Below are 14925 nucleotides of genomic sequence, written 5' to 3'. Positions count from 1 at the left end.
GAAAATTATAAATGTAGTGTGAAATGTCTTTTAATGTGCACAGCTATGACCTTCACATATGCAGTTCTTTTTAGAAGTACATGTATTATCTATGTATTTTGGCTTAAGAATAAGAGCACTAGGTTTTGATGAAACCCTGAGTTATATTAAATATTACATGATTTATTGATTAGCAGTGTAATAACCAGCACAATTTTTTAATATATCACCTACACAAATATTTTATTTACTTGTTGCTATCAGAATGCATTTAAATACCGAAATAAGTGAAAAGTGCATACTAATAATAATGATGAATGATAATATTAACAATAGTGGTGAGTATATCAGGTAAAAGCTAATTAATTGAACCACTATTAAATTTAGTTTTATTTACAATAATTCTTTTAGATAGCTTCACAAGAAAGTTTAAGTTAATTTATCAATATAATATTGCAAAAATATGCCATTTAATAAAAGCTTGCAACAGTATACAGAAAGATTAGTGAGCTTAAATTTTCTTTGAAATGGTAAACATATGAAAAGTACATGTATTCTTCAACTAAAAACCGATAGCATCACCTACAGCTACTTTCATGCACTAGCATCTACTTTTCCTTAGTTTTACTATGCAGATCAGATTTCACATCAACTGATTATAGTTTGTGACCTACTTTATCCCCTGCTATTTTGCTAATGCCCAATATAGCACTCACATTGTACATGTAAAAACATTTTATATTGAGGTCCATATTTTGTTTCCGTCTCTGTCTTTAAACTGAGATGTTTCTGTGGAATATTGTGGGGAAAAGTCTGAGGCTGCTTGAGAACTTATATTACAATAAAAAAAGCACTTTCATAATGATTCAAATTTGACCTCCAAAAGTAAATGAATGTCAAGCAGCTGGCATACATTACATAGAAATTAACTGATCACAAATGCTAAATATGTCTTTATGGTGTTCAATTTGTTGATTCATAAAAGAGGAAAACCGCTGTGTTAACAAGGTAATAACTTAGATATAAAATAATTCTTCTTAATAAAAAAGAAAAATGGCTTCACATAACAGGGTATTAATGAGGATCTGAAAACTAGTCATCCAAATTTTTCAAAGTAATGAAGATCTGCAAGCACAAAATGAGTACTTCAAGCGTGAATTTTATACAAGGGTCCGGCGCATGTTCCCCCATGAAAATGTTTAAATTTTAGAAACTCTGATATCCATTTTAGTGCATTTCCAATAAGTAATAAATAAATATCTAACAGCTTTTACATCCATTGATTCTTATCCTTTTTAATGTGTTTAGCAAATGAAATAAAATCAAGTTTGTTGGTGGAATTTTGCACAAAGCTACCCAACGGCTGTCTATGCTAACCATCCTAATTTTGAAGTAACAGACTAGTTACTCAACACCACTCACTGCTAACTCTACTAATAAATAGTGGAATTGACTGTCACATTACAACACCTCCCCCACAACTGTAAGGGTGATCATGTTTGGTAAAAGGGTTTGATCTCACGACTTTGTAAATTAGGTTGAATGCTCTAATCCAGTGTTTCTCAACCTTTTTAGTTTGATTTATCTCTGTGGCACCACCTTTCGTAGATGCTATTACTTAGGAAAAAAAGTTACTTCATTTCCACATTGTTGATTTATAATATATTTGGTTTATAACATACTGTTTAGTTATACAAGTAAAAAATATTCTGTTAATCATTAACATTTTATTCAGTGTGATCCTTAGGCCTAATGAGCACTTGAAAGTTTTTGAATGTCCGGTTGCAGCGTGGTCAGTGATAAGCGAAGATCACCTCTCTTCACATCATCAATGTGGTTATGTATTTTTTATAGCAAATAAGTCACCCGACTAAAACCAGATAAGATGTGGGAAAAGCAATAAAATACAACTTTGCCTTCTCCCAGAGCTGTGGAAACTTATTAGCTATTTCACTACTTATCCAGAAATAGTGTTTGTCACGTTTGAATCTAGCTTTGGTTGTTATATCACTCTGCTGCTCTTGAGAATCAGTCAAAAACATTCACAGATACCAGACAAACATTTTGATTGTTACTCGAGTACTAGTCGCATTTGGTAACTTGACTTCTGAGCTGTGGGAAAAGGGAAACTTTCATTCAATTTTAAATATTTTATTCAGGCAGTGAAGTTTCGGTAGCCTACTCAGAATTTACTGTGGCCCCCTAATTTTCCATCACTCATGTGTGGCCCCTTAGAAACATGGCGTGGCCCCCCCTGGAGGCCCATATGGTCCATGCTGAGAACCACTGCTCTAACCTACAGGCCATACCAGGCTTAACAAAATCAAGAATTTTATACTTGCAGATCTTTATTTCAGTTGCATGTCATTATCACATTTTCTTCTGGTTCACACAAACACACACACAAAAAGATTAAGTTCATCATTAAAAAAGAAATTTTGAATGTTGATATGTCTGTAGCTTATTCAAATCAACCGTAGTTTAGGTGGCAACAAAAAATATTCTGAATACTCAAATCCTTATTTATTGAATATTTTTTTTTTAGTTTATCATATTCAAACAACATATATTAGCTTATAATTTATTGAAAAGAAGCTATTTGTTACATATAAATTATCTTGACCAAAAGTATCATGAGCAAAACATATCTAGTCTGACACAGGTAATGGTGATGCCATTTTGAAAGGTGAAGTTCAGGGTAACTGATAATTCTTTGTTAGTTTTTGACTTGCTTTTTATGATTTACAGCTGAAATTGTAATCATCAAAAGAAATATCTTAATAAGTAACTGACTGGACACGAAATAGAACTATAAAAAAAAATTGAAGTTTTGAGATAAGAAGTACTTATGTTCTTTAAAAACTGTCTCACAACAAAATTTTTGGAAATTTCACAACATAAAAAAATAGAAATACTGAACAAATTCCATTAAATTTTGCAAGCCAAGACTAGATAATGTCTTGTATGTTTGCCCTTTGGTTAAGTATTGCTACAGTGAGATGAAAAGAAACTGGAAGATATCAATGACACCCTTATGTTCTTGTTCAAAAATTCCCATTCACAATTGGCTTGGAAATAAATTCTAATTTCATTTCAACTTTGAATTTGCTTTTTAACTCAGTTATGGTTGGAATACTGTTTCATACCACGAACTTTGAAACAGCTACAGTCAAAAACTAATTGTCCATCAATACTTGTAAACAATACATGAGAGTACAGCAGAAGAAATCAAATACTTTATGAAATGGTAAAGGAGAAAGACAAATATAATTCAGTTGCACTAAAATAAATTTCATATTTTTGCCAATCTTGATAGACAACTGTCCATCTAAAATAGAGGTGGATGGATCGCTGGCTAAAAGCCTGCTTCATGAAAGATGAACATTCTCAAGTACTCAGTCTTCAGTGGTTGTTTCTTTATAGTTATAATACCAAAAAACAAGTTTGGTTTAACATGTTGCAAAATCGTTATTCGTCTTAATACAAAGAAAAGGTTGGTTTCATACATGATGTCATAAAAGAAGACATACTTAAAATACTGTTTGTTTTTAATTATGCACAAAGCTACACAAGGGCTATCTGTGCTCTGCCCACCACGGGTATCGAAACCCGGTTTCTAGCGTTGTAAGTCCACAGACATACCGCTGTGCCACTGGGGGGCACTTAAAATACTGACAGTAATCTAAAAAATGAAAACACTGAAAGCACATGCTAATTGAAAATTGAAAAGAAACTACTGCTTTCTTATCTCATAAAAATGTAGAAGGCTTCAGAATTCAGCTATATCAAAGTAAGTAAACTTTATGATTTACTACATGATTAATTATCAGTTGTTTGATTAACCAATGTTACGTCATCTTGGTTTCACCTGAAACCCCAGTCACTTTGGTATAAATACTACCAATAGTGCAGAATTTATAAATATAGAATATGACAGAAAACTTACATGCTTCATGACACGCTGCTATTTGGTCTAGATCATCTACATGGTAATAATCATAGCCACATGTTCCCAAAACCTCAAAAGGAAGATATCCAATAATAGGAGGAGCCCTGTAATACACAGATAAAAATCCATTTCAATCTTTTTTGTTCTGCTATTACTTTATCTAAAAACAACTTTATATAACTTAATGTTAAATGCAGAGAGACAAAGTTATGATTATTCTTTTTTATAAATACAACCACAAAAATAGCTGAACACATCAAGTTGTACCTTTTTCACCATTAAAGAGAAGCTTGAATTGTTTAAGATGTTAGCTTATTCAAAAGATAATTTTCAAATAATTAATGTTTGTGTATTGCTGGCTTACTGTACACTCAGAAGAAAGTAAATGATATTTTAACCTTTGCTGATATACTTTTCACTACCATTAGTATATGACATTTTCAGATAGAACTGTTTATCAACAAGTCAGACAAGCCTTCTATGATAAGTTGTATACAGTTACTAAGCTAATCAGAGCACTGAAGTAAAGAAACTGGATAAAAGTTTTTTCAAGTAAAAACAATATTAATCCAACCTTTATTAACACATCACAGCAAATTGTACCCTATAAATTTAAACTGAACAAATAATCATATATTCTCAATTACAATCAACTAGCTGACTTTTACAGCTTGCCATTAGCAGACAGAGGAAATATGCTGGAATCTGTTTAGTTTGACCATTCATAATCTCTAGCAACACATGTAATACGTAAATTTCAATGATAATTAAAGGAAGACTATGTCTGTCTCCCTTATCCTCTCATCCAGGACAATTCTTTGTTAGCCTTAAAACAATGTCTTGGAAACCCAAATACTTTAGGTGTATGCTTGCATAAATAATCTTGACCTTAGACTTGGATGCCATTGATAACATTACTACGATCAGACATCATACAACACTTACCACATATATCTTTTGTTTACAAAAATTCCAAAATTGAAAGTAAAATAACCATAAATAAAATTAATTACAGTACACAGGGAAACTAAAAATTCAAAATAAAAAAAATAAAAATGAGTTAAACATAAATTAACAAAAGTTAAATCAGAATGAATATAATCAATGGTTAAATCATAAGTATTTATTAGTAGAATTTTGCATAAAGCTAATTTTGAAGTAATAGACTAGAGGGAAGACTATTAGACAACACTATCCACATCCAAATCTTGTGCTACTCGTCAGACTGAACAGTGGGTTTTAATAATCACTCTTATAATGCAAAACTCCAAAATGCATAGCTCAATTTTTTTTTCAGTAATGGGACATGAACCACAGAACCTCAGCCTGACAGAATAACTACTGGGATGCAATTGGTCCTGAACCAGAAGTAAAATAAAGACAACACAAATAAGTTCATAACTGAAAAATAATATACAGGGTTCCCACACTTATATAGAAAAACAATTCAAGTATCTTTTTCTACAAATTCAAGGACCCAATAAAACTGAGTGTAAGCAAAGTAAATAAGAAAGAGAAGGCAGAACAAGTACTGCTAAGAACAGCAAAAATGGGGGGGGCCTGACAAGGTTACTTTCTAATGCAAAAATGTTTTATTTAATCCATAATACTATTTGCCAGGCACAGAACCAAGGTCTCTGGTGGATGGACAATTTTGAAAAATATTTTCAGACTTGATATGAATACTAGTATAATAATAATGTACATGCATTTATTTGCTTTTCAGATCAGTCAGTTTTTTTTAAAGCATTTGCTCCACTTTTTTGAGTGTCACTTTCTTTTCCTTTGCACTTTGATAAAGGTTGTTGGTTTTAGCAATAAAGGTGAACTTCCCAGTGGTCTCAGTCTTCAGGGCCAGCTTGTCAGCATATGTTTCAAGAACCTCACTCTCATCTTGGAGCCTTACCCATTTTAACATCAAGAAGTTTGTCAACAGACTTGACTTCCTTTATTAAGTCTGGCTTCATGAAGCTGTTCATCAGCTTCTTGAGGAACTTGAACAAATCTGTGGCTAGAAATGGAATCATGGGCATTTCTGACTGGTATCGAGTCAGGAATGGTGTCACTTCCTTGTTCAGTGACACAATAAGTTCAGTTTTGCAGCCAAAAGTGGATCTGTGGTGGATTGTTTGATGACTTCAAAGGATTTTGTACGAGGATTTGGATACATATTCTTGACTGTCCTTCAATAGCTGGTGGAATGCACAGATCAAACTGTAAACCTGTCACTCTGACTAATTTATTTCCACTCCCTTCTGGAATGCACCATGCACGATATGTAGCTCACAGCTGCCAATGTTGATAAGATGTACACCGTGGTTATTACAAACGGATTGCTCAACTTTTGAGTAAAATGACCAGTTCTTGTCTGTTATTTGGAAAGCTTTGAAAAATGTTGAATATTTATGTCCCTCTGTGATGATTAAAGCTAGATTTATACTTATTTAGAACCATGCCTAACTAATATTTTACTGTTAGGCCTGTAGGATAAGCCTAGTGTTAGATCTAGACTAGGCCTAATTTTTTAAATTTGCAGGTTGCCAGGTGCACAAATTTTCCATTTTAAAAAATGCATATTCAAAACACTTTGGAAATTTCATGTAAAATTTAGGGTATATAATTGTCTGCCTGCAGCTGCATTTGGATGTCTTTGACGAGGGCTGATTCACACATGCTCTCTAGCTTGAAACTTTTTTCAACAGGCTTTACACTGTACTAAATGAATATCTCTCAAATCTTTTAATAGTTATCCTTTGTACTGCTCTTTGTTGAGCCAGATGTCCTGGAATCCCGAACATAATAGGTCATTGAAACGCTACAATTCTCACAGTGAATGAAACTATGTGAATAATGTCCAAAATTTGTACTTTTGATTCAGGCACCGAATGAAAAATGTGAAAACTCCTCTGATTGGCTGATTCCCACTCTACAGATATTCCATTAAAATAATGTTCCCCTAACTTGTGTTATGTGACGGGAAACTGAGCAGGGCTGCAGTTGCACATAGCTTTCCAAACTGATTGCCAGAATTTCCTAAATATACATTTTTGCACTGTATGGAGAAAATAAAAGGACTTAAGTACCTCTATCAGCTTTTCCTGATTTGCAAGGACTGTGGGAACCTTGAATATAAAACTGAAATAAAATAGGAAGTGGTTAAATCAGAAGTATTTGTTTGTTGAATCTTACAAAAAGCTACACAAGGGCTACTTGTGCTAGTCATCCTTAACTTTAAGTGACAGACTAGAGGGATAACTTTTTTTTCAGTAATGGGTCATGAACCACTGAACCTCAGCTCCATAGTCTAACAAACTAACTACTAGGATGCACTTGGCCCTAAATCAGAAGTATGATAAAAATAACACAAATAAGTTCATAACTCAAAAATAACAAAACCGAGTGATATCAGATAATCAAAGAACAACCTCTTTAATATAGACTGTTTAGTGATTACTTACAAGACCAACCAGTCATGAAAGGATAAGGAAGTTGCAACTTTATGTACAAAGAGGAAAAAGAAAAGATCATACACAACTTAACACTATGAGCATACATTTGCAATAATATACACATGCACACCTTTGACAACATACATAAGCCAATCAAATGGGATGTTGCACTATCATTCGAAATCCAATCAAACAATTGTCTCATCCCTATCAAAATGAAAGAATACAAGTTAACATTGATTCCAACTTGTGCTGTTCACAAGTATTCTAAGTAAACATATTAAAACACATGAAAAATTGAAAAAAAGTTTACTCAAACCTGTAAACAAGATGCACTTATAAACTATTATGAGTTTCCTTCCTACTTCACAGGCTTACTTATAGGAAAAATCTGAACTGTTTGTAATATTCTAGAAAGGTTTTAACATAAATGTAATAAGCACTTCTACATACCTATGATCCAAGAAGAGGAATTTCCATTCCATGCTGTGGCGTGAAGTAAATTCATTTTTAAAGTTGTCACAGAGTGTCATTTCCCTCAATAACTGTGGTGTTTGTAGTCTTGCCATGGCAACGAAACATGACTTCCACTCCATGCTATTAGAATTAAGCCGTGAATTAATGCTGCTGGATCGGGTGTCATCAGGATCTATGTTACAAATCCATAAAAAATGACAAGTTCTATTGAAGTATCAGAATGTAAACAATGTATGGAGGAATGCAAAAACTGCATGTGTGACAAACTGATAAGAGTGAAAACAGTGCATAGAAAATGCAAAGATTTTGTAATCATAATTTCTTTAAAAACAATAAATGAATAGAATGATATTTTCAAATACCAAACAAAACAAATATATGCTTTATAAAAACAGCAAATAATTATTATAAACAATGAACATTACTGATTTTAAACTTTTTTTTTTTACTTATTAGAGTAACGTATAACCTATTTTACTGTAATTGCCACCAGTATTATTATTACATCTGAATGAGAAAACAGCATGAGATGCTCCTTTTTCTTAATGAAAAATATTGTATTTCATTATTGTTATTTTCTCATACCAAATAAAACAAATTACTTATTTCCTCAAATTGTAAAGAAAAAAAAATTTCTTTTGGAAAATAAGTAGCATACAAACACAATAAAAAACAATATTAATCATTACCTTCAAACATCACCCTTTTATTAAAACAGTCTGGTACAAAATAACAGATCAACATTAAAGTATAGAAGAGAAAGAAGCATTATTTTTTTCATTATGTATGAAACTGTTCTGCTCTAGTGAACGACCATTTACAGTACATATAAATAAGACACATTAAGAATGGAGGCAAAAAATCTGCTATAAAATAATTCACACTGTTACAAAAACCAAACTCAAGTCTTCAATTCAGTAACTTTCATAGCCGCACCTTCAGTGCTTATGATAGAGGAGTACAGTACTTAGTGTGTTCAAACCAAAGAATCTGATAGTTAAAACTCTGTGAAATACTAAAAATAAATTATCTAACAAGTGATTTTAAAAGTTCTATAAATTAAGTAAGAAAACCAATAGCTAAGTACAAAATAATCATACTTAACAAGGCAAACACATACTGGATGTTTCAAGCTACATAAAAAATACAGCAAATATAGAAAGCAACAAAATAAAAAGTTCAAACACTGTACATGAACATACATATGACAAAACATAATACAAACAACTGGTAGATACCAGTATGTAGAAAAATGCATAAATATGCATGTCATGTGCAGGTTTAAAGATCAAGGGGAAAACACACAAAAATTCCATTAATGATAAAGAGGCTTAATTACTAGATATATTAAAAAAATTAGAAAATTTTAATTATATGTAGTAAATATACTAAGGAGTTAAATGCCATACTAACCTTCTGTATATGATGGTCTCCATGTATGGAATGTTCCAATAAGTCGAATTCGCTCAAATGTTGGAGTGTCTGATGAATGAATTGGGCCATGTTTCATGTGCAGTGACAGTGCCACACAGGAATCTGATATAAGAAGGTAAAAAAACCTTCATTCACAAAATTAATCACAAGTAAGATGCACATGAAACTATATATTTAACTTTTTTTTAAAAACACCAGAATGGGCAGATGTTTAAGCAAAATGCCACTAGCAACATCAATAAAGAAACTCTCTTCTAACTCTTCCAAGGCAACTGACCTCTACATGAGGGGTTAGCATCTATTGAAAAAAAACCCTATAATTGTCACCTGGTACTCAATTCAAGTCAACAAACAAAATGAGCCTGAAAATTAAGGTCAAGAGCAGTAACAGCTCATACACTTCTTAAAACAAGTAATTATCTATTCTCAATGTTTTTCAGAACAACAAAATAAATAGCTAAATATATTTAGATATACAGATGAAAATATAAATGAAATTTAATAATTTTTTTACATGAAAAGAGCTTTCTTTCACAGTTTAATGTAAGGATAGTAATTTTATTTTTTCTCTGCTAGCAACAAGTCAGCAACCACAGCTGTATTGGAGGAATTCTTAATCTCACTCAGTTATAAGTTCAAATAACATGGAACTAAAGTTACCTAAACCATTAACTCTTTCAGCATGGGCGAGGTCCCTGGGACCGATCTCGTAACCATTTTGTGCTCGTTATAGTTTTCTTGCTATAACTTTTAAATTAGTAAGTGAAAGTTAACAAAATCTGACAGATTATCAGTAAACATTACGATGCTTTCATATGCAAAATATTTTTTTTTATTAAATCTTAAAGTTTATAAATCAATGTTTTTTCATGTCTTTTTTTCTTTTCGCATATTGCTGATGTATCATGCAAAGTAATATTCATTTTAAGTTTAAAAATACTTTTATGAATCAGAAAATTTTGAAATTTCACATGCAAAAACTTTATAATGTCGAAATACTTTTCAAACGTTTAAGAAAAATTTTATATTTTATCTGCTATTTTCAGTAATTAATCTCTGTACAGGTTCAGTAGATTTGACCAATCTTGCAACCACCATAAAAAATTAGGAAATAAATATAAGTTATGTCTCTTTCATTCTAGAATGAACACAAATTATAATATGAAAACATAAATGTTTAGACTAAATAGCTTAAATCTCATAACATTATACATTTATGTATATTTATTATACTGACCTTTCAGCTGTGCTTGGCTAACAGTACAGAAGTTAGAATGATGCAGCACATGTGTACTCATGTTACCGTATCCAATAACATAAAAATGACCTTTGGTCTTTACAAATTAACCTGTCTTGGCTGTGTTTTAGTAGACTAGTATTTTGTAAAATACAGTCACATTTCAATTATTAATCATTATATATGTATATAGATTATTGCTATTTTCATATAAGTTCTTAAACTTATTTTTCTTAAAACATAGAACAGTAACTACAGAAGTAAAGCAAACAATTATCTCTTCTAGTTATGACCTTTGTACTCGTTTGCTGCTTAACGTAGGTCGCTAATCATTTAAAAAAATTGCACATGGAGGATATGAAACAAAATATTTTTTTTTTTTAGGTTTTATATATATATATATATATATATTTGAATAAGTAAAAAATAATAAATTACTACATTAATACCATAGAATTCCACTATAATTTATCAGGCTTAGTAACTAAGATGTATGAAATTTCGAACAGACTAAAGTCACAACCTACCTCATTTAAATCTCGATTCAAAAGAAAGAAATGTCCCTAGGTACGTTAGAAAGGCTGAGAAAACCTCTAGGGGGACATTCTGAGTTTCTGATTGGTTATTCATGTCATATATAGAAGTAAGTGTATATAAGGGAGTGTTTCCAAAAATGGAAAGAGGTGAATGGGGGTGCCACTGCGTTTGATTTATTATGTGAGCAATATCTTGTAATTTGAGTTTCTAATTCATATGAAACTATAGACTTAGTATCTTGACTTCACAAACACATAATTTGAACCAGTGCTGCATTCAACATACCACGTTACACACAAAAATCGATGTTTATCTGTGTTTTTTTAATAATTACTTTTAAGTTAAAAATTAAATTAAAAGATGTAGCAAATAAGGACAAAAATAAGACTTTTAATGACACTTGTTAACATTTTTTTACACTGAAAATGTATTTCTGATTCTTACATCGGCTCACATGATAGCTTTTCTCAACTTGTACTGCCCTCTATATACCAAATTTTTACTTGCGATTAGCCTTGATACTTCCACCTAGCCTCACGTGTTTTCATTTGTGGCAGCTGCATGATAGCATGCAAATGAGCATGTGACAACCCTCCACCAATAGGAGTGCAACACAACTCCTAGCACAACTGACTCTTTCTATGCAGCTAAGCTCAACTTCACTTCAGGATTGAGCAACATAAAAAGAAAAGACACCAGAAGTGTGGAGGAAGGGTGGGAGGTAAGAATCTATCAGAAATATATTTTCAGTGTAGGAAAATGTTATCTTCCAATACAATATCTTACCTCCACTTACATAATAGCTAGAATCCCACTATGACCTGTTGGAGGGACAGGTGTAGCATTATCTGGAAGAACTCCATTCAGGAAGCCCATGGGGTGTTTGAATAAAGAGTATGTAAGACTCAACTTCTGAGACAGATATACTCTTTGCCTGTGAAAATGATGTATTGCAAGAAGGGCGGAAACACAGGAGGGACCCCAAAATTAAATGAAGGTACCCCTGGTGTAGAGTGGCTAGGGTGCAGCAGACCATTAAGGGAATATCAACCTCAAACTCATATGTGAGGAATTATGTGGCAGGTTCAGCTCCAACCAACACCAGTACCTCCAAGTACCGACATACAGGCGATGGTGAGAAGGAGGGTACACAGCCAGAGGGTCTAACTGCATTGTGGCAGAAATCATTTAGTCCATAACCTGTTGGTATCTAGAACAGTACATCAGGTTTGTGGTAAGAGGAGTGTCCATACATCATCTACACTGGCAAAACACCACCATCCTACTTTCAATCAAGTGGAATTGAGCACACTCAGGAGGAAGTCTCAATGGCCCATCACCCCAGCAGCTAGGAGCTGGTAATTGGCAAGGACTCCCATACTCCACTAGAAAAATGTGTGGGAGAGTACAGAGGAATGCAACACTGGAGGAAGTGCAACAGGTGACTGCAAAAACCTTATTTTGAAAAGCAGATTCTTCCTGATACAGCCAAACCAAGGAGCAGCTGGGATAGACAGCAATCCCCCTCTGCTTTATTCATGGTAGTCCATGAGTGTATGGTCCAGATAAAACATATTTATGATGCAAAACACTGCAAAGAAAAACCTACAAGTGGACTTGCAGAGCACTCCATCTTAACAGTGGGCATTATTGACCTGAATGGTCATACAGCGGAAGTTTAGAAATAAGTACATCTGTTCAGGCAACACTTGCCACTAAGGAGAATCTGTATGTATAAGAAAGGCCCCTGTAAAAATAAATAGTGGAAAAAAAGAGCACCTACTCATTCATAGAGAAATGGTGGAGCTGAAGATGGCAAGAGAAGGTAGATGATAACCTGTAGAGCAGGAAACAGCCAGATGATGAAGTTGATGTGAGATAAATGTATGGGGAATGGTCCATATGCTGGCATGAACATATCCAAAAAAGGAAACAAAGACTGATGGTAAGCCAAAGTGTGAGCTTCCATATTATGTATAGGGTCAAGGCACACTGACCCCAGAATGTAATTGGTTCACAAACCTAATGGTATGAACCCCAATATCCATTGAAGGGGGAAGGACAAGATATAGGCCAGAAGTTGTCTCACTTACAAGGGAAATGGAGGAATTAAAGAAAATGGGAGACAAAGATAAACCATAACAAACCTGGTTGATCAACTCCAGGAAAGGAGAAGGAGGTCTAGGTGTATCACATTCACTGGAGCTAAACATGACTGTGTAGCATAGGAATGAGGGAGGAAACAGGCTGTCAAACTCATTGTCCTCTTCTTCAAGTACTCTTGAAAAAAAGGCATGACAGGATGATCTTCAGGTGAATCAGAAGGCCAAGTCTTGTTGAACCAAGACTGTAATGTCTTCCACCAATAACCGCAGACCTGAAGCCACTATAGACAAATTAAGGTTAACTACAGTAGGAACAGCAGTGGTAGTTATTGGAACTCAGAATTTATGATAACTACGAGTGGAAGTAGAAAAATCCACACTGTAAGCTCCAAAGAAACATCTCAGAAAATTAACCATGTAATGTCCAGTACCATTTTTAAATTCCTTTCTGTACATGTCATAAAGTGTTACTGAGTTACATTCAAAATTTAATTAAACTATTTTACTATCAAATTGTAGAGTATAATTAAAATTTTAGTATTATACATTATTTAATTTCTTAATTTTAAAGTAAATATACACATATATAAAAAAAGCTAAATACCGAAATTTGTGTGTTTCACTGGTACGCCATCTTCTAGGTTTGGTCAGATTAAATTTTATGGCACCCACAATACAACGTCTTTAGTTTCATAGCAATTATAAACCCAAATTTCCAATATTAGCAAGCTAGAATATACAATAAGAGCCTCCTATCTTTTCTATTTGCTGAGATATCATAACATTTATTGAATCCACCACTTCATCATTTGAGAAAATTTATTTATCTATGCCTGCTTTCTATACCTACAAGTTTATAACCAATTGAAAGCTCTACATTTCCTCTACACAATTCTGTTATTCTTTCTAAGTTATTTATGAGAGAAAACCTCTTATATCACTGGAGAGTTTGAAGTATTGTGATCAATGCTTTCTTCCAAACAGAAATTAATTTTTTTAGACCCAAATACAGCTGTAAGATTAAAAAAATAATATTATATATGTATATGGGTTCTGTTTTTTTTTGCCAATTGTCGAAATAAATGGCTTTTACTTATATTTCTTAATAGTATAAATATATACTATGTAGTTGTTGGGCTAAGGATTTTTCTACAGTAGGTGTCTGTGACTTGTTAGGGATAAATTCAAGGATAAATAAACAGCACACATTTTACTTATTTTCAAGTAATGTATATATTTGGAGAAAGTTAAATGCATATACAATAAAAGTGTTCACAATATAGAGAATATAAACATATCGTAAACGTTATATCAGTTATATATGTATAGTTCTCCTCTTCTTGTCAAAAATCCATTTAGGCCTGCTCAATTACTTTAGAATCTCAGTTGACAAGCCAAACTATTTTCTCTAATACTATTGCAATATTAGTCTGGTGTGATTCACTTACGATTGTGGTCTTCTTTCTTCTAAAGATCCTATGTTCCTTTTGTCAAAGTGCATTCAGGCTGACTCAAATTACTTTAGAATTTCGCTTTGATATATATATATTTTATCTGTCTAATACTGTCTGTCTGCTGTTTCCTGTTATATCACGCTATTTATATCTTTATTACATAGTCGTCTGGCCACTTTCTATATTCTCGACACCAATTAGTTATTAACAAAACCTTCTACAATCATCTGCTTTTAACTCTTATTATAACAAAACTTAAAAATAATAAAATATTCACTCACAAATATAAATTAATCACTAATAT

The 14925-nt window shown here is 32.7% G+C and overlaps 1 protein-coding gene across 4 annotated transcripts in view; it reads right to left on the bottom strand.

Moving 5' to 3' along the window:
- The window catches only part of LOC106459777 (circadian locomoter output cycles protein kaput-like), a 122401-nt gene that overhangs the window by 36901 nt on the left and 70575 nt on the right, over window positions 1-14925 (bottom strand). For all 4 annotated transcript variants that reach the window (XM_022386324.1, XM_022386325.1, XM_013919435.2 and 1 more), the window contains exons 7-9: window positions 9268-9390; window positions 7831-8026; window positions 3926-4032 (exon numbers count right to left, since the gene is read on the bottom strand). In XM_022386324.1, coding sequence (XP_022242032.1) covers window positions 3926-4032; window positions 7831-8026; window positions 9268-9390 — 426 coding nt within the window. The remainder of the gene's footprint in view (window positions 1-3925; window positions 4033-7830; window positions 8027-9267; window positions 9391-14925) is intronic.

The sequence above is a fragment of the Limulus polyphemus genome, unplaced genomic scaffold (assembly GCF_000517525.1).
Source record: "Limulus polyphemus unplaced genomic scaffold, Limulus_polyphemus-2.1.2 Scaffold660, whole genome shotgun sequence".
NCBI classification, from domain to species: domain Eukaryota; kingdom Metazoa; phylum Arthropoda; class Merostomata; order Xiphosura; family Limulidae; genus Limulus; species Limulus polyphemus.
This window is presented reverse-complemented; position numbering and strand designations above follow the sequence as displayed.